This window comes from Helianthus annuus, chromosome 1 (genome assembly GCF_002127325.2).
Source record: "Helianthus annuus cultivar XRQ/B chromosome 1, HanXRQr2.0-SUNRISE, whole genome shotgun sequence".
NCBI classification, from domain to species: domain Eukaryota; kingdom Viridiplantae; phylum Streptophyta; class Magnoliopsida; order Asterales; family Asteraceae; genus Helianthus; species Helianthus annuus.
Genome location: NC_035433.2, coordinates 141,603,251 through 141,623,105, shown reverse-complemented (window position 1 = coordinate 141,623,105; position 19,855 = coordinate 141,603,251). Strand labels below are relative to the sequence as shown.

The 19,855-nt window shown below is 40.4% G+C and overlaps 2 protein-coding genes across 3 annotated transcripts; one reads left to right on the top strand and one right to left on the bottom strand.

The window, feature by feature from the left end:
* Positions 1-12,062: 12,062 nt before the first annotated feature.
* Positions 12,063-12,401, bottom strand: LOC118491636. Its single transcript, XM_035989563.1, has one exon. It carries the CDS (start codon positions 12,399-12,401, stop codon positions 12,063-12,065), a length of 339 nt encoding a protein of 112 aa, XP_035845456.1.
* Positions 12,402-14,928: 2,527 nt separating this feature from the next.
* On the top strand, positions 14,929-17,395 carry LOC118480847 (putative pectinesterase 14). 2 transcript variants are annotated; one of them, XM_035975762.1, is made up of 5 exons: positions 14,929-15,354; positions 15,890-15,944; positions 16,051-16,257; positions 16,718-16,962; positions 17,127-17,395. In XM_035975762.1, exons 1-5 carry the CDS (start codon positions 14,966-14,968, stop codon positions 17,272-17,274), a joined length of 1,044 nt encoding a protein of 347 aa, XP_035831655.1. In that variant the 5' UTR covers positions 14,929-14,965; the 3' UTR covers positions 17,275-17,395. The 2 variants fall into 2 exon arrangements, with proteins under 2 accessions (XP_035831655.1, XP_035831654.1); XM_035975761.1 differs by having other exon boundaries at positions 14,934-15,354; positions 15,773-15,944.
* Positions 17,396-19,855: the final 2,460 nt, after the last annotated feature.

Below are 19,855 nucleotides of genomic sequence, written 5' to 3'. Positions count from 1 at the left end.
CAATCTTTCAAAATCAATCCTTCGAACTCTTTGTTCGAAACTCAACAGGGATCTTTCGAACCTTGTTGATCATTCAAACAAGCATTGATCTTTCGAACAAGTCAGTATCTTTCGATTCTTATTTGCTTGTGTTTTTAACAGTTTGTGGTTTTTCAGCTCTTCTATTAATATTTGATTAAAATGAGTTGTACAAGTCCATGGGATTGGAGTTTGGACTCACGATCCAATCAAGAGCTAGTCACTGCTGCAGATTGGGCAAAGAGTATGCTTCCTCAATCATCAATCAGTCCAAGTCAATGGGCTTTGGTATCCAATCAAAGTCAAAGCATTCAAAACCTTTTGATCAGTGAAAGCGAAACGGGCAGTAACAATCGTCCACCAAAGCTAAATCATATGAATGAGTTTCCATCATGGAAAAACCGTTTTCACACGTATGTCCAAGGGCAAAGCACCGATCTTTGGACGTGTTTCATCAATGCATTCAATGAAAATCTGGAGACTGCTGCGTCCACTTCTCAGGGATATGCCAATATGCTTGAAAAAGACAAGAAGGCTTATGAATTGGAGAAAAAGGCCTTTGCCACACTTACTCAAGCACTCAACAAAGACATCTACCATCAGTTCTCATACTGCAAGACTACGAAAGCATTGTGGGATTGTTTAGTAGCTAGAGGAGAAGGCAATGCAGCTGCACGAAAGTCTCGGCATGATTTGTTGAAGAAAGAGTTTGAATCTTTTCAGTTTTTGGAAAACGAGACTCTGAATGATATGACCACACGTTTCTATCATTTGATTAGTGAAATGTGTGCTTATGGAGTTGTCTCTACTCAACAAGACATGGTGAGTAGGTTTGCTGACGCCTTACCTCCAAAGTGGAGCTCTTTCATTGAGTTGTTGAAGCACACTGGAACTCTAGACACGGTTAATATCTACGAGTTCATTCAAAAGCTGGAACACAAGAATGATGAAGAAACCAGGAAAGCCAAGAGAGCTCCCGCCCCTCAAAATACAGAAATGTATCTTCCGGGTTTCGATGCTCTAGCTAGAGCAGCTGCAGCCCAGCAACCCAAACTGCAGAGTGCATTTGTCTCCAACACAAGTTCCTTTCCATTTCCTCAGTCAACAGCTGCTCCACCACAACCTCAACCTCAATTTGATCCGAGGTCTTACATCCCTGTCCCAACACAGCCACAACCACAATCTCAACAACAACAACAACAGCAAGCTCATTATACAAGCAATCCTCAACCTCAACCCCAAAATCCTAACACAATCCGAGTCGACAACTCAAATCTTTCACACCTTAGCATTGAAGTTGCTAAGGAACACATGGAAATTATCAACACCATGATCAGTGCTTACTGTGGTTTGGTAGCAGGTCAGCTTGGAAACATCAACATGACTAATGAAGATTATGATCAGATCGACAAGGAAGAAATGGAGTTGATGGATATTAAATGGGCTTTTGCTAGTGCGGTTAGAAGGGCGAAAGATTTTATGGCCCGAACTGGAAGAACTTCGTTGGAAGGAAAGAAAAACACGAAGTATGGGTTTGATATTAATGCTGTCACATGCTTTAACTGTGGCGAGAAAGGGCACTTTAAACGTGAGTGCACTCGACCAACAAAACACGGCAATCACAACCCTTTCAGAAACCAAACGAATGTGAATGCCCAACAAGAAAACCGTGAACGGAGGATGGTGGCAGTGAATAACAATCAGGGACAGCCTGGAACTACAAATCACAATCGGGCTTTGGCTGTTCAAGCAGATGAAGGATGTGACTGGTCAGTGCAGTTTGGTGAAGGTGATCAGGGAAGTGGAACTGCTTTGTATGCTAAGGTCATCGAGCAGGTTCATAAAGAAGAATCTTCTGGGAGTGATGACAGTTCTGGTTATTCTGGAAGTTCGGATGAAGAAGGCTCTGTTTCTGGGGATAATCACTCAGAGCCTGATGTGAAGGAAGAAGGAGATGATGATATTCAGGATCTACTGAATGAAGCTGATGAGCTTAAATGTCAGAAATCAATTCTGATTAGGAAGGCTGCTACTGCATCAAAGGAAATGGAGAAGCTGTTTTCTGAAGCTGGAGCTTTTTCTTTTCAAACTGCCTTTATGGCAAATGGCTCAGCCTCTTCTAGTCAGGTAAATTCTGAACCTCCTGCTTCTAGTATTTGTAACTCATGTGCTGAGATGAAGCTTGAATCAGAAAAGCTTCATAGTCATAACCAGAATTTGGTTATTGAACTGTCGGAATGCAAAGAGGCAAACATGGCTTTAACCCGGAATGAAAAAGAATTTAAATCTGTAATAGAAACATTAAAGAAAAATGTGTCCGAGGTTAACAAAGTAGTTTACCACAAGCAAGTAAGTATAAATGAATATATTAACCTTGTGGAAGAAACTAAAAAACAATTAGCCATTGCCCAATGCGAACATGATGCGATCAAACAGAAATTGGATAGTTATTCTAACTCCCAATTTGTGCTTGATCACATCATCGATGTTCAACAACTAAAGGGAAATCAGAAAGGCATAGGGTATAACAAATGTCCGCCCCCCTTGATGAACAACTATACCAAGATGCCTGATGAGGAAGAAATGCCTCGGTATGAACCCAGTGTGCCTCTTGATGTTGAGGAGTTTGCTACTGGCCTTGGGTTCAAACCGGACAATTCTTCAAACACAGCCTCTAAGGAACAAGAAACTTCATCATCCATGAAGCAAAGTCCTCCAATTATCGAGGACTATGAGACATCGGATGATGAATCAGAAGTGGCTGTAAGTGATCAGGATAAATCACTTAGCAAGATGAAAGGAGTAGATATTCCACGAGAGAATCACATCCTTTGTGATCCTGATACTCCTGAGGTTCCATCTGTTAAGAAGCAAGTGATTGATCCTGTCAAAGTTGATAAGACAGGTGTGTCTACTGTTAAAAGCAGTAATGTGTTGTACACTTTGGTTGGAGATAATAAAATCTACTCAGATCATGTTTTTCCAATTAAAAATGTAAATCAGTCTTTGATTGATAAAGTCTTTGAAGACAACACAAACAAGTTTTTGGGAAAAACACTTCCGGGAATTGTTGTAACACATTGTGATCCAATTCCTAAGGCTGAGATTAGAAAACAGTTTGGTAATCAAAAATCTCCAACCACTCAACAACCGACTGCTTCTAAGGGTAAACAACAACAACGAGCTCCAAAGCCAAAGGCTAAGGTTGAATCAAAAGGAGCTCGTTACACGAAGAAAGGAAAAGATGTTAAATTTGTAGCATCAAATGGTACAGATAAAATTGAGACTTTTGAAAACAAATCAAACACTGATTTTGTACAACAAGTCAAGATTTTGAAACGTAACAGTGAAAACAATTACACCCAACACACAAACGGGTGTGATGAAAGAGCGAGTACCTCAGGTTCTACAGGTTCAACATCTGCTAGTCGATCAGGTTCTCCTAAGTCTGTTGAAAGGAGAACTTGTTTCAAATGTGGAGAAATTGGGCACATTATCAGAAACTGCCCAAATGCTCCAAGGAAGAAATTTGTTGAGAAAACTCCACCTGAAACAGTTCGCCCTCAACGTCGGTCAGTTTCACCTAAACATGATAAACGAACTGTAAAAGAACAAGAAACTAAACAACGACGTAAAAACATGAAAACTGTTGAAAAAGCTTTAAAATCTGAAGTTTAAACAGTTCAAAAGGAACCAAGTGTGTCACAACCTGTAAAACCAGAATCTTCAAAAACTGGTAGGCAAAAACGAACTTGGTTACCTAAGTCGGGTGACAATTCAGGGGGAGCAGTTGTTCTTGAAAACCATCAAGAGATCGAGCTCACGTTTCGTGATGCTAAGGGACGACCCAAGACCACTAAGGCTTGGGTCCCCATTCTCAACTGATGTTTTTATGACATGTGCATGATGTTCTAGGAGGAACTATTAATAGTCATTGGATTGTTGATAGTGGAGCATCCAGGCACATGACTGGCGACTTACGGCTCCTATACGACGTGAGAAATATTAGAGGAGGGTATGTTGCTTTTGCGGGTGACAAAGGCGGATTTATCACTGGAGAGGGAAGTATCTCCAACGGCATCGTGTGCTTCGATAAGATCAATTATGTGAAGCAAATTGATCACAATCTTCTCAGTGTGTCGCAAATCTGCGATAAGAAATTCACCGTGCATTTTGATGATGCCGGCTGTTATGTGCTGAAACCTGGATTCAAAATTCCACAAGAATGGATTCTCTTATCGGCTCCGAGAGTTAATGATCTTTATATTCTCGACATGAGCCAGGCTATTACAACATCTGCACAAGTCACTTGCTTTGTCTCAAAAGCCACAGAAAAGGAGTCTATATCTTGGCACAGAAGAATGGGACACATTCACTTGAGAAAAATGAACCATTTGGTGAAAAATAATCTTGTGAATGGTGTGCCTGTAAGAAGTTTTCATCTACAAGATATCTGTGTCTCGTGCCAAAAGGGGAAGCAAACAAAGAAGTCTCACCCTTTGAAGAAAATCAACACTGTCAGCATGCCTCTCGAACGTCTTCATATGGACCTTTTTGGACCTATGAAGCACAAGACAACGTTTGGTGATGCCTATTGTTTAGTAGTTACTGATGACTACTCTAGATTTTCTTGGGTATCCTTCATGGCACACAAAAGTGAAACTCCTGGCATCCTCAAGGATCTTCTTACAATGTTGGAGAATCTCTATTCGTTGAAAGTGAAGAGGATCCGAAGCGACAATGGAACCGAATTCAAGAATCATGTTATGGATGAGTTTTGTACTTCTAAAGGCATTCTTCATGAGTACAGTTCTCGTTATACTCCACAACAAAATGGTGTCGCTGAGAGGAAGAATCGGACGATTATAGAAACTGCAAGAACAATGTTAGTAGAGTCGGAACTCCCTATTCAATTCTGGGGAGAGGCTGTATCGGCTGCTTGCTACACGTTGAACAGAGTTCTTACAGTAAAGAGACATGGCTAGACTTGCTTCGAACTCCTTCAGAAAAGGAAACCGGATCTTTCTTACCTTGAACCGTTTGGTGCTCCTTGTACTATGATTGAGCCGGATGGAAAGTTTGGTGCAAGAGCTATCGAGGGTTTCTTCCTTGGATATGCTACTCCGAATTTTCGTGTTTGGAATCTAGCTACCAAAAAGATTGAGCTATGGAGCGAAGTTAGGGTTCAAAGGTACAAGAGTCCTGTTAGGGCTCCGGGTGATCCGTGGATGTTCGATTATGATGGGCTATCTGCCAACCTTTGACGAAGAATCAGCAGCGGCTCGAATGTTGTTGGAAAGTGACAACGCTGCTGTCTCACCTTTGGTTAGACCTATTGTTGTTGACCCTCAAGCTTCTTCGTCTGTCAACAATATGGTTCAAAATGAGGTTTATGAAGATGCTGCTGATTATAATGACTCTTCTGAAGATGATGAATATCATGATGCAGCCGAAGGATCTTCAGCTCCAGCTACTCCTGTTCAAGGTGCCTCTGGTGATACACCTCATACGCAGAATATAGATACTGCTGAAGGGAATGCATCCACCTCTACCCACATTCCTGGTGTGGAGTTGGTTGTTGATCTTAATCTTACCAATTTGGGTATCAATGCTCGTGTGCCAGATAATCCTGAAATGCGGATTCACGATACCCATCCCCAGCAGAATATCATAGGAGATGTCCATCGCGGTGTGCAGACGCGTAATCAGCTGAGAAACAACCGGAATGCTGGTTTGTATTCAGCTATAAGAGAATCTGGTCAACAAAATGACTGGTCCTTCGCGTGTTACGTGTCACAAGAAGAACCAAAGTCGTGGAAAGAAGCATTGAAAGATAATGCTTGGGTTGAAGCCATGCAGGAAGAATTGCAGCAATTTCACAAGCTGGGTGTTTGGAAGCTTGTTGAAAAACCTGAGAACTACAAGAAGATTGGCACTCGATGGGTCTTCAAATGCAAGAAAGACGACCGTGGAGTGGTTATTCGGAACAAAGCTCGTTTAGTCGTTCAAGGTTTTCGTCAGATAGAAGGGATCGACTACAACGAAGTCTATGCACCTGTTGCACGTCTGGAAGCTATTCGGATCTTTCTGGCTTATGCCTCATTCAAAGGATTCAAGGTTTACCAGATGGACGTCAAAAGTGCATTTCTACATGGTGTGGTTGAAGAAGAGGTATATGTCGAACAGCCTCCAGGTTTTGAAGATCCTGTCCATCCCGATCGGGTTTGGTTGCTCAACAAAGCTCTCTATGGTCTTCATCAAGCGCCACGAGCTTGGTACGCAACCTTATCTACATATCTGCTGGAGAATGGTTTTCGAAGAGGTCTTATCGATTGTACTCTCTTCATCAAAGAACAAGATGGAGATCTTCTTCTGGTTCAGGTATATGTTGATGATATTATTTTTGGTTCAACTAATGATGCTTTGTGTAGGAATTTCGAGCGCATCATGCAGGATAAGTTCGAGATGAGTGCTATGGGGGAAATGAATTTCTTCTTGGGTCTACAAGTGCAACAAACGGAGTCTGGGATATTCATCCATCAGACTAAATATGTTAGTGACATCTTGAGCCGGTTCCAGATGTCCGATGCAACGCCCATTGGTACCCCATTGCCAACTAATCACGGAATTACTCCTGACTTGAAGGGTGAACCTGTTAGCCCTTCATACTATCGCGCGATGATCGGATCCCTTATGTACCTCACAGCATCAAGGCCAGATATAATGTACCCAACGTGCCTGCTTGCCAGATATCAAGTTAACCCGAAGGCCTCACATCTTGCAGCTGTCAAAAGGATTTTTCGTTATTTGAAGGCGTACCCCGACACCGGTCTGTGGTATCCTAGGGATAATAACTTTGACTTGGTCGCATTCAGTGATTCTGATTTTGGCGGATGCAAAATCGACGGCAAATCCACAACGGCTGGATGTCAGTTTTTAGGAAATCGCCTGGTCACATGGCAGTGCAAGAAGCAGACATGCGTCGCTACATCAACATGCGAAGCTGAATACATTGCTGCCTCAAGTTGTTGCTCACAAGTTCTTTGGATTCAACAACAATTGCGGGACTACGGTTTTGAATTCCTAACTACTCCTATATACGTTGATAATTCTGCTGCTTTAGATATCACTAAAAATCCTGTGCAGCATTCAAAGACCAAACACATCGAAATCAAATATCACTTCATACGTGATTGCTTTGAGAAAAGGCTAATCGATGTTGTTAAGGTCCACACCGATGACCAACGTGCCGACTTATTTACCAAAGCTTTTGACAAATCTAGATTTGACTTCTTATTATTGGTAAATGGCATTAAGGTCAAGCAAGAGTAAACCAACATCGGAAAATCATTTTTGTAAATACCTTTGTGTGTTTTAAATTTATCTTAGTTTATTGATTTTAGGGGGAGTAAATCCAAAATCTGAAAATCCAAAAACATCGAAAAATTCAAAAACACAAAAACATAGAAAAACAAAAATGAGTTTCCTGGCGAGCAAAAGAGAAAATGATAGTACATCAGTGGTCTATCCAACCTCTTTAAACCTTAAATGAAAAACGATAAGCAGCTCTATATAAGATGTATCGGTAGGCTCACAATCATTTTAAAGTGTGCAGGGTGATATAAATCTTAATCGACTGAAGACCAGGTGGGAACCATTCATTGGCATATGGTCTTAGTACCGAAATTTCGTTTGATGGATTGCCGAGGTTCTGAGATATTCGGTCTTTATGCTGCTTATCATCTGGGTATCATGGTTGTATCTTTTACCGAAAAATAACGGGGACGCAAGTCTAGATCTTCCATGATACTATACATACGTGTACATATGACATACTGCATTCGACCTCAATAAGTGATAAACAATCACATGTCCATACAAATAAGTGATAAAAATATCACATCTATCCGGGTGCCAAGTTCGTCTCTCTGCTGTACGGAAGTACTGACCTGTTCACGGACTTGCACCTATGCCCTCATGCATACGAAAATCAAGTTCCTCATCAATAAGTGATTATATCACAAAGGGCTTGTTTTCAAATCAAAATAAGTGAGTATCTCACAGTTTATACGGTCAAACAGATGATAATCGGTATACTCACCGGTAAGATGAACTCTCGTGCATACCTTGATACGGGAATGTGTCGTGATGTGGATGAACACCGGTCGGTAAGTATAAATAATACCTTAACGTATTCCCTCGCCATGATTACATCTGATAAGTTGAGCTTAAGTGGACAACAATACCGATAATTGTTATAGGATGTTTATCTTAATGTTAACTAACTGAACAACAAGAGTGTTTTGGCATGACCGTACACTGATATGATTCTCTTACCCTCGAAACTCGCAAAAAGAATGTTTGTATATATTTATTTATTGCTTAACTTTTATTGTTTTTCTTTTAAACAGTTTCGTCGTTTGGTGCATATCAGCACGACATTAGCGGTGATGTCGTTTGATAACACTCAAAGGATTTTAAATTGTTGTTTTTTTTAATTTCAAAAATACCAAAAAGATTTTAGGCGTGTTTTAATATAAACTTTATAAAAGCCAAAAAGATTTTATTTCTTCTTTATTTTCGATCGTACGATGTTGGAGCTCGAGTCTTCGTTATCTGAAACCTGACTGAAAACCGAACTGACTAAATCTTCATAAACGGTCGAAATTTGCATGTTTTGAAAGTTAAAGACTAAAATTGACAAATTTATTAAACTTTCAAACTGTCGGACGGTGTTTGATGGTGACATGGTCATTCGTGTGTCATTTGTTTATACTATATTCCAAGCAGTTGTTCTCATTATGCGCTTAGATTTCTTGCATGTGCAGATTCTAAAGGCAAGGAGAACATGGTCGATGACAAGATTTGGAATGAAGACACGACGAGAAGGCGCTCAAAAGATGAAGATGATCGAGTAGCCGCTGACTATCATCAACACCACAAGGATCTCACTTCATAAAGATCAAGTCATTCACGAGCACAGCTCAAGGGGGAGCTTATGCCAAGGGGGAGTTTGTCAACACACTTCCTACATGATACGGGTAGTTTGTCGATACACTCTTTACTTTCAATACGTGAAGACTTTGAAGATCCTCCGACTTTGAAGACTTGAAAGGACATCAGAGTTTTTGAGAACTCGAAGACCGAAGACCATCGAAGTTCGAGACGAGTCTACAATTATAGAAGATAAAGACAAAGCTACAGCCAAGGGGGAGTTTGTTGGTGCACTTGTGTCTGTACTTTGTCTGTATTCGGTCTGTATGTAAACGATGTCCTTGGTAGTCTGTAAGTTGACCAAGTCAACCATCCTCCGGATTGACTTGGCCAACAGTTAGCATATGCTTGTTGTTTGTCTGCCTCGAAGGATGAGTGATCGAAGGATAATGCAGATCCTTCGATCACCTCGAAAGATATGCTTCGATTGATGGACCTCGAAAGACAATCCTTCGAGGTCCTTGCTGATCCTTCGAAAGCACTATATCCGAAAGATGATCCTTCGGACCATCTATCGGATCCTTCGGACCAGACATCATGGGCTGGGTATAAATACCCATGCAGTGTATTGTGTTTTAAGTGAGATGCACACAGACAAGAGACTTGAGAGCTGAGAGCATTCTGTCCAAAACACACACACACATAGTGAGAGTTTGCAAGTTAGATTTGTAAACATTGTGCTTGTAACTGGATCCTTCATACGTATTAATACAGTGGTGTTAATCGGTGAACTCTTGTGTGTTTGTTTCTCTACTTGCTTCATCCCGGTTTGCTTACTAGCTTGGATTCCGCACTCGCTAGTAGGTTTGTATAACAAGGTTTAGGTTCGTCATCCTCCGTGAAAGGGACCTACAGGGTTTTTGGGAATGGGAGAGATGGATGTACTGTGAAGGTTGAAAATTTGTTTAGGTTTGGTAATGCCGGACATGGCACGTGTGCGCATAGTCCTGGTAGGAGATGGTGGAGGAAGAGGAATGGTGTTGGGAGGAGTGGGTGGATGGCTGTTATGCGGGTAGTATATGGGCTCTATGTCATCGGGTTGGGTGTCAGGTTGGGTTTGGTGCTGGGCGGGTTGGATGGTGGGTTGGGATTCAGTTTGGGCTGGCTGAGAAGTGGGTGGTTGAGTAGTGCTGGAGTGCGGAGAGGAGGTTGGGCTGAGAGGAGTTGGGCCGAAGTGTGGGTGGTTGGGGCTGGTATGATGGGGCTGATGGGGGCGGCGGGGTTATGGGTTGGTGGGTTTCGAAATAGAGGGTGAAGTAAAGGGCGGATTAGGTCGTCCAAAAATTCATAGTTTTGGAGCGGGGTTTTCGGTTTGTTGGCGAAGGGAAAAATAGTCTCGTCAAATAGTACATGACGATTTATGGTGATTTTGTGCGTGGAGAGATCAAGACATTTGTATCCTCTATGGCTTGGAGGGTAACCAAAGAAGACACATGGGGTGGAGCGGTATTCAAGTTTGTGGATTGTGGTGTGGGGTATGAGAGGATAACAAATGCGCCCAAAGACACGTAGGTGGTCATAAGCGGGGTGGATGTGATATAGACGTTTGGTAGGTGTTTCGAATTTGTGGACTTTGGAAGGTATGCTGTTTAAGAGATAAGTGTCAACTTCAAGGGCATGAGACCAATACGTGTTGGGCATGGAGGAGTGGGCCAAAAGGGTTCTCATAATGTTATTAATGGATCGTATTTTCCGCTCGGCTTTTCCGTTTTGAGAGGAAGTATGTGGACAAGAGAAACGAAAGTGCATTCCATTATTTTTGAAATAGGTTTGAAATTGATTGTTGACATACTCACGACCATTATCACATTGAAGTTGTTTGATTTTACGGTTAAATTGTGTTCCAATGAAGTTGGTAAAAATGGTGAACATGGTAAAGACATCAGATTTGTTTGCTATGGGGTAGGTCCACAAAAAATTGGTGTAATCATCTAAAAATAAAACATAATAACGGTGTCCCCCGTTGCTAATGATGGGAGATGTCCAAACATCACTATGAAGAATGAGATCAAATGGCATTGAGGTACGAGTAAAGGAAGTAGCAAAAGGAAGACAAATGTGTCTCCCGTAAACACAAGCACGACAAAGTTGATGTTTATGAGAAGTACATTTAATTGAAGATGTAGTTTTTAAAGTTTGTAAAATAGCAAGGCCTCGATGACCGAGCCGTTGATGCCAGAGGTCTTGAGAAATAGCAGCAAAAGTAGAAGCGGTGGAAAGTGGGGTGATGTTGGACGGGCTGAGAGTGTAGAGATCCCCCGAGCTATTGCACCGTAGGATAGGTTTCTTGGTCCAGAGGTCCTTCACAGTAAAACCAAAAGGGTCAAATTCAACAGATAATTGGTTATCAGTGGTAAAACGACGGACAAAAATTAAGTTTTTAACAAGGTTGGGTGCATAAAGGACGTTTTTAAGTTTAAAAGGCGGGAAGGGTGGTGGTAAGGTGATGTCGCCCTGCCCTAAGACCGGAATGGTTTTGCCATCACCAACAATAATGTTACGAATTATGCTATTAAAAATAGATGAGAACATAGTGTGTTGAGGAGACATAGTACCTGAGGCCCCGGTGTCCATTGTCCAAGAAGATCATTGTGTTGAAGAGCCAAATTGTAAAGAGCTTGTGCAATGTCCGTAGGAGAATACCCGGTGGTGTATGATTGAGCCTGGTTGCTGTTGCCGCTGCCCGTGGAAGACGGTCTGGGCCCGAGAATACCTTGGGCTGGGTTGAATGTGTTGGGCTGAGGGGTAGGGGCATGGAGGTGCTGAAGCCCATTGGTTCCAAGGGGGTTGTTGTGGGCCGGCCCAAGTATTAGACTGCCATGCATTGCCACTTTGATAATTGTTATTGAACCGACCACGACCATAGGAGCCGCGTCCACGACGACCGCGGCCACATCCTCGTCCCCGGTTGCGGTCGTAGTTGTCACTACGAGTTCGATCACGTGTGTCGGTGGTGGCACGGTGCGAGTTGTCCGATGTGGTGGTGAGAGCGGTACCCGCGGCTTGGGCTGATAACTTGGCTTGAGTCGTTTTACGCTCCTCTGACAGAGTCAAGAACGGGTGTTGTAAAAGTCGGGCAAGGGGACGGTTTGTTGGAGGATGAGTGCGATGTTTTCGTATTGATCGATGAGTGCGATGTTTTCGTATTGATCATTGAGGCCGGTAAGGATTTGCATGACAAGTTGTTTTTCGGTAGTGGCTGAGCCAAGGCTGGTGAGTTGGTCGAACACAAGCTTCATGGCTTGACAGTAGGCGGACATGTTGGGAAATTGGTCGAGGCGGGTATTGGTGAATTTGTTTTGGAGGTCGATGGTGCGGGATTCTTGGTTGTCAAGGAAGATGTTTTGTAAGGTGGTCCATGCACTGTAAGCGGTGGTGTCGTTTTTCATAATGGTGTGTAGGAGATCCTGAGTTATGGTGCCGTATTGGCATCGATACGTTCCCATGACTCGGAATAGGTAGGTTTTGGTGGTGTCGGGGCGGTTTGTTTTTCGGAGGAGGAGGAGGTATCGGTTTTCTTTGGTTGAAGGTGATCGTGATTTTTGAAAAGTTCAGCCCAGGTGTTGTAGTGGTTGGTTTGTTGATCAAGAACCAAGGGGATGGAGTTCTTGATGTTATTAACAGTGACGGCAGGATGGATAGATTGAGAAGTCATGATGAGGGGGAAGGGGTTTACGGCTGGAGATGAGGGATGAAGGGAAGAAGCACAGCAGCCGTAAGAAGAGGAGGGGGGAAAACGAGCTAGGGTAACCTAGGCTCTTGATACCATGAAAGATATGGTTCAATCCTTGATCCCTTCTCATTGATTCAAAATTCATATATACAAAGTACAAATCCCAATAATAAGGGAAACACAATTAACACCAATTAATGCAAATGGTTTGTTAAAAAAATTACGAACATTCTTGTAATTCAACTAAAAATGTGGGTTCTTTTAGTGTTTGTGTTATTGAATTCATTTTAGCATCAAGATAAGTGGTTAATAGTTATGTCTTCTTGCTTGCATGTATGATTTGAATGCTCGACGTGAAAATGCTAGTAAGGGAAGTGGCGCAACTTAGTGGGAACCAGGGGTGCACCCGCTCCCCACCAATGTTTCAGTTACAAGTGTAAAATTTCTGATTTTTCATCTGAAAATTTTAAAATTATATAGGATCGCCCCCAATTATTCTGCCTAAATATTTATATAATATATAAATTGGGTCTCATGACTTTCTGTTCTTGCGGTCAAGCTCCGCCACCGAGTAAGTGATAAAGAAACAAGCAAATATTTCACAAATGAGTTTGATCTTTATGACATAAATGAGGACTGTTTCGTTCTTTCTAAAGTTCTACAGCTGCAATAACAAACTGGCTTTAGTAGAGGCAATTTGCAATCAAGGGGGCCAAACATGTCCAAATCAAAATGCCAAAATGGTAAATTTTTAGTAGGGCATTGTAAAAATGTATAATGCCAACATAGTGTCACTATTCCACTGATAATCACGAATTGAATGTATCTTTTGATATGCTCAAATTTGTATGTTAAGAAGTTATTTTAATGTACTTTATAGGTACAATGCATTTTGAGCTACATGTAATGGATTTAGTGTTGTGAAAATCCAACTTTGCAAATCAAAGAGAGGTGGGATCAAGGATACATATCCTATGTGTACCAGTTTTGAAGGTATGATTTTCCAACGTTGATCATAGGGGTGTTTGGGATTGCTTATTTCAAATATCTGATCTAGTTATTGTGTTTCTAAAAGCAGGAAAACATTTGAGTTCTTATTCAAATGGGTTATTTTTAATGGATTCCAGATTGCAAGTTTATCTTTACCTTTGCTTTTTAGTTTATTATTTCGCGTCCGAAGCCCGGATAAAGAAAGGAGAAAGATTTATAACAATGATATTAGGAAAATGGCTCTGAAAATTTTGCTTCACTTCGGGCCCCAAAAATGGTTGAGCTGTCCCTAATAGATGGTGATATATATAGTTTGGAGGTCACACGGTGAAGAAACACGGAACTAAATTTAGGTTAATTAGTTTGGTTTATGTTTTAAACATGAGGGTTAATCTTCTTTAATCCTTTCTGAGCTCGTATGTGATGATTCTTCATGCAAAACAGCAACACCGTTAGCTCGTTAAGAGGGGAATATGGGGGTTTCCCTCTTAACCAGGCTCCGGCGTGAGAATAAGTAACTGCTTTGAGGAGATAAGTGTGTGTTAAGAGTGAGAGTAGAGAGAACTCCCTCTTTAACCTGATAGGCCTTGGGCCGGAAGGCGACAACAAAGAATATCCTCTTTGTCTCACCGGTATCGACTGTTAGTGGCTTCTAGAAGCTCTTCGGTGCTGGCGCACCTTGAATAGAGCCACGTGTCCTAGTTGTCGGCCTTGTTGTCCTTCCGCCATTAGCAGGTGAGTGGAGATCATGGTTCAGTTGTCGCTGGCCCCTGATTGGTGCCACATAGGCGTCCTTGTGTACTCTCTTCCTCCTGCACGTCAGTCGATCGTGGAGCACGATAGAGCACAGCCTGATGGACGCTGATTGGCTCGTTCTTCTTCCACTCGTACCTTTGGTATTTTCTGAAGTGGCCCTGCGCCGTAACTCTTGCGCGCCCCTTGCTGTGCACGTAACTAGCCCGCACAAGGTTGTAGGAGTTGAGGGCTCTTATTCAGAATACTAGGTGTGAAACTGATGTTATCTCTTGTTTGGGCCTTGCGTGAGGTTCAGGTTTTACGTAAGCAATCCGCGCGAGTTCTATAGATTAATCAGCTTATTGAGTAAGGAGTATGGTCCGCCGCGCGACCTGAATGGTCTGCGTGGCTTTTTGGGACCATACCCCTTCACACGGTCAACTTCTATTTCCCATTTACGTATACCATACACAAAAAAGAAGCTTTTCGACTCTTATGTATGTATAAGAACACACCCCACAACAATTTTTAATCACAATTCTTTGATCCAAAAACATGAACACTAAAAGAAGCATATTGTTTTGGCTATCTGTCACTGCAATTGTTCTTCTTTCTATCTACACCAAAAATCCAAACATAATTACTTCCATCTCTTTACAATCCTTTAAAATCACTTCCATCAAAAGTGTTTTTGATCAAAGTGGATCCATTCATGAGTTCATCTCATTCATAAACCAATTTTTAGTCCGCCTTTATAGGCTGCTGGTTCCTTGTGATGAATCAAAGTGGAAGTCTCCACTCATAGCAAAATACGGGGTGGCACTTACTTTAACCGTCGATCAAAAGGGTTGCGGCAAATTCACCAGTCTTCAAAAGGCAGTGGATGCCGTTCCTGCCAATTCACCAAAACCAACACTTATCATAGTTGATGCAGGCCAATACAGGTAATACATGTTTGCTCAGTTGGTCCACTGAATTTATACTATAATTAAAATCTGAGTTTTTCTAAACATGAGATGAGTTGGACCCTCTGATTGTAACTGGTAGAGAAAAATACCTTACGATGACCCCAACTAAAAAGTTATGGTTCGCTACTGTAGACGCTGTGCATCATAATTTGTGCTTAAAATGCGTAAAATTAACCTTCAAAGGTGGTGCAATGGTAAGCACTTGATTGAGTGATTCGAGGTCTCAGGTTCGAATATTGGTTCCACTGGTTTCGTACCATAATCACTTGAAGGCCACCCACCCAACACCTGCGATTTACTTGATCTCGTTTGAGTCCTGTGAGTTTTCTGGGAATGGGTTCTCATGGTTATAAAAGAGTAAAATTAAACCAAGAACCATTTTTTGTTTTGGCAGGGAGAAAGTAAATGTGCAAAAAACTAAATCCAATTTGATAATTCAAGGCAAGGGTTTTACCAATACGTTCATTATTTGGCACGACACCGCGGCTAAATCTAATGGCACTGTCTACAGCTACTCGGTTGGTGTTTTCGCTCCAAAGTTCATCGCTCATGACATCAGTTTTAAGGTAACTTATAATGCAAGTAAATCGTTGTTTTGAAGTGCAATACAACAGTTTTTGTTGTGCTTAATACCCAAGATTGATATGCTTGTGTTGTTCTGGAATGATATAGAACGAAGCTCCTCTTCCAAGTCCAGGCGCAATTGGAGGACAAGCGGTTGCATTCAGAATCAGTGGTGATCAAGCAGCTTTCTATAATTGTGGGTTTTATGGATTTCAAGATACTCTTTTCGATGATGCAGGAAGACATTATTTTCAAAATTGTTTCATTGAAGGGACAATAGATTTTATCTTTGGAAATGGTAGATCACTCTATGAGGTAAGCGCGTCTTCTTCATCACACTTTATTTATTCTACTCAACCTAGGACCAGAGACGGATCTTTCACCAACACGCATTTTTCATAAGAAATAAAAAATATTGACGCTATCCTATAAATCAATATAACATGTCCGTATATCAATATGTTTTTCTTACAATAAGAATCTATCTAGCTAACGAGGGAGGGTCCTAGAGCGGTGGTGGTGGTCATTACATGTTAGTGTATATCTCCGGTGAAAGTCTGTTTTCTACTAGTGTTTTTACATTTCTTTTATGTTTATAAGTTTAAACATATTCTACACGTTTATAAGCATAAACAACTTGACAACGAATTGCATATATTCCTAAACCGTGTAGAAAAAAAAGGGTACAAATTGTACATTTATTGTAGTGAAGAAGAAGGCATAGATGAACAAAAGTAGAAGCTTTTTAACCATTTTTCTCATTATTCTCTTTTAGAATTGTATATTGAACTCCGTGGCAAGCGGCCCGGGGATCAATGGAGCGATAGCAGCCCACCAGCGGGCTTCATTGCAGGATAAAACCGGGTTTTCATTCGTGAATTGTAAGATTCAAGGACAAGGTAAAATATGGCTTGGTAGGGCTTGGGGTGTATATTCAACTACTGTGTACATAAGAACTTTCATGCCTGCTATTGTCGCTCCCGAAGGCTGGAATGACTGGAAAGACCCCTCTAGAGATCAGTAAGGCTATTTTGGTCTTTCTTAAATTTGTAATACATGATTTTGTGACTTGTGCATGCAACATCATGAAAAGGATACCAATTCATGATTTTGGCAATCAAAAGATATTATATGTTAATCAATGTTATTAAAATCTTGTGTGTAATGTTTTGATGTGTTTTTAGGAAAGTAGTATTTGGAGAACACGCATGTTCGGGTCCTGGAGCAGATTTCAAAGGTAGGGTGAAGTTCGCAAAACAGTTAAGCGTAGCGGATGCAACTCCTTACATGAATACAGGTTACATTGATGGAAATACTTGGCTTCATCCATAACATGTCAATAACAATTTAGTAGCACAAATTCAATTTACGGCATGTAACATGCATAGCACTGATAATATCTTGTCACTGTATTTTCTTTGATAATATAATGAAAAAGTGTTGGATGATATTATTGTCCTGTTAATAAAGAATGATTGTGGCACAAAAGGCTCGAACATATGATACGGATGACAAAGTTACTCATATAATCTCTCAAAATCGTTCATTTGCGACATGGGAAAGGTAACACACGAACACACTTATGGCGTGCTATTATCGTTAGGTAGAGAAACAACATAGAGTTTCCTTATAATTTTGTCAATCCTTAAACACACTTAACGTGTGCATGTATATTTTAGTGGTAGAGAAAAAACTCCGTGTAATCTTGTCAATCTCGACATGAAAAATGAAACGCTTAATGCGTGTACTTATTGTTTGGCGAATAAAGAAGTAAAGAACATAGTGTTTCCTTGCATTGAACCGCAAAACCCGTATAAAATAGGGTCACAAGATGTTCACATTATAGATTATGAGTCCTATCATTGTTAGATTAGGAAAGTATATCAACCTAATTATGGTCACAAATCCTATTCTAATACCTTATAGAGTCACTGTTAGATTAAGGTACTCTAAATTTGAAAGACTAGAAAATTAGTTGAAAAGTTTAGGGGTTTTAAAAACATTTTCTTTGACATCGTTTTTTTTTCATATAGGAATACGGGAGAGGAACATATTTTACTGTTAACTTTTTTCTCTAGTTAATGGGCGATGAAGGTTTTTTTTTCTTTTTTTTAATCAAGTTTCTTAAAGCTTTCTAAAATTTTATTTTAACCCTTGTCGAGTTTCTAAAGTTTCAGGTATATACTATTCTTTAACTTAGAAAAATAATATTTTTTTTCGTAATTTATATTTTGAAAATGAGTCAGGTAAATACAATACGTGTGCGTTCTTACTTTTATTTACGTTGTTAGTTACTCTTTGACATAAATATTGTTTCAAAATGAGTGGGGTCAAATACAATGCGTTTTCATTCAATAGTATAAATTCGAGTTACTTTACCTTTCGCCCCGCCGCAACGCTTTGGCGGGTAATAAAACACTATTTTTTTCTTTCGTGCTTATTTATGTATTTATTGATATAAACTCAAGTTGGTTAACGTTTGGATGTATTTTTTTTTTTGAGAATGAGCCAAGTCAAATATAATATATATATATATATATATATATATATATATATATATATATATATGTACTTATTTTTGTGTACGTTTTCAATTGTTCTACATTTTGATGTAAATTTTGTTAGGAAACGATTCGGTCAAATATAATACATTTTCATTCGACGGTATGTATTCGAGTTACTTTATATCTCAACACCGCCACAACGTGCGGCAAGTAAAATTACCCATTCCATGAGGTTCCCGCACATCAGGGGTGTGCTACGCTTTCTAGCGGTGGTCGAGTAGTCGCGGCCTTTGGACATAGCTCCGAAAGGGTGGATTTACACGTGGAAAACAGTTAGCCGTTAAAAAAAAAAAAAACTAAATTTCAGTATTATTAAACTTTTTGGGAAAGTGAGTACCATGATGTTAGGGATCCGACTTCAGACGTAAAATACATCAAAAACAGACTACTTTTGATGAAAAAAAAAACCCTAGAAACTTATTGGGAAAATCACGATAGACATGTTGACTAGTTTACAAAATAGACATTGACTTTTAAATATTTCAAAAATAGATATAGAAAGCCAACCAATCAGGTAACACCAAATAAGCATCGCCGGCTAAGGCGGCTAAGCTTTGGCGGACAAAATAAATGATGAAAAGTATCAAGGGTTCACGAAAATCAATCAAACTAATACACGTGTAAAAGGCTAACTAAATTTAAGCCACCGGCTTAGGATTAGCCCTCACTTTTATCTGTCGGCTAAAGCTTAGCCATCGCTTGCTGACTAAGAGTATTGTTCTGATCTAGCTTCGTTTGGCGATTAATGTAAATCGAAAGGTTTGTCACTCATACACAATGCATAACTTATTTACACATATACACTGTTATGATTACATGCACATAGCTTCTGGCGCTCTGCGACTGTTGGTTTATACTCTCTGATTGAAACTATTAATATGGACATGGGAAAAATGTACAATAACACCACAATATTGAGCTTAGTCCCAGTGATGGATTCAAGAATTTTTTTCATGGGGAGCGGAAATTTTTAGGGGTCGTTCGTCTATCGTTATATAATATTAACATTTTTTCTCGGCTCGTGTCAGGTCAAGTCAAGTCAGGTTGTATATAATATAAAGTGGTTTGCTTGTATAAGGAATCAAAAAAATCTAAAACAATAAGTTTGCACTAATATTAATAGTTAGCATATTAATTTTCTTTTAAAGAGGGTCCTATATTTTGAAGGCCCTAGGTTGAAGTATTATAGGTCCAGTCCTGACTCTTCTTTCACCAGCATGTATCAAGCATGGAGGTTCTGTTCAACTTGTTGGGCCGTTTGAATGGGCTTCTTGACTCAGTTGGGCTTAGGTTGGTTCACAACACTATATATTATGTTACCTTTCTGTTAATATTTATAAAAAGTTTAA

Coding starts and splice junctions, on each gene's coding strand:
- LOC118491636 (XM_035989563.1), bottom strand. CDS start 12,401: ATGAAAAACGACACCACCGCTTACAGTGCATGGACCACCTTACAAAAC.
- LOC118480847 (XM_035975761.1), top strand. CDS start 14,966: ATGAACACTAAAAGAAGCATATTGTTTTGGCTATCTGTCACTGCAATT. Junction 15,945..16,050: donor CTCATGACATCAGTTTTAAG/GTAACTTATAAT, acceptor GGAATGATATAG/AACGAAGCTCCTCTTCCAAG. Junction 16,963..17,126: donor AAAGACCCCTCTAGAGATCA/GTAAGGCTATTT, acceptor ATGTGTTTTTAG/GAAAGTAGTATTTGGAGAAC.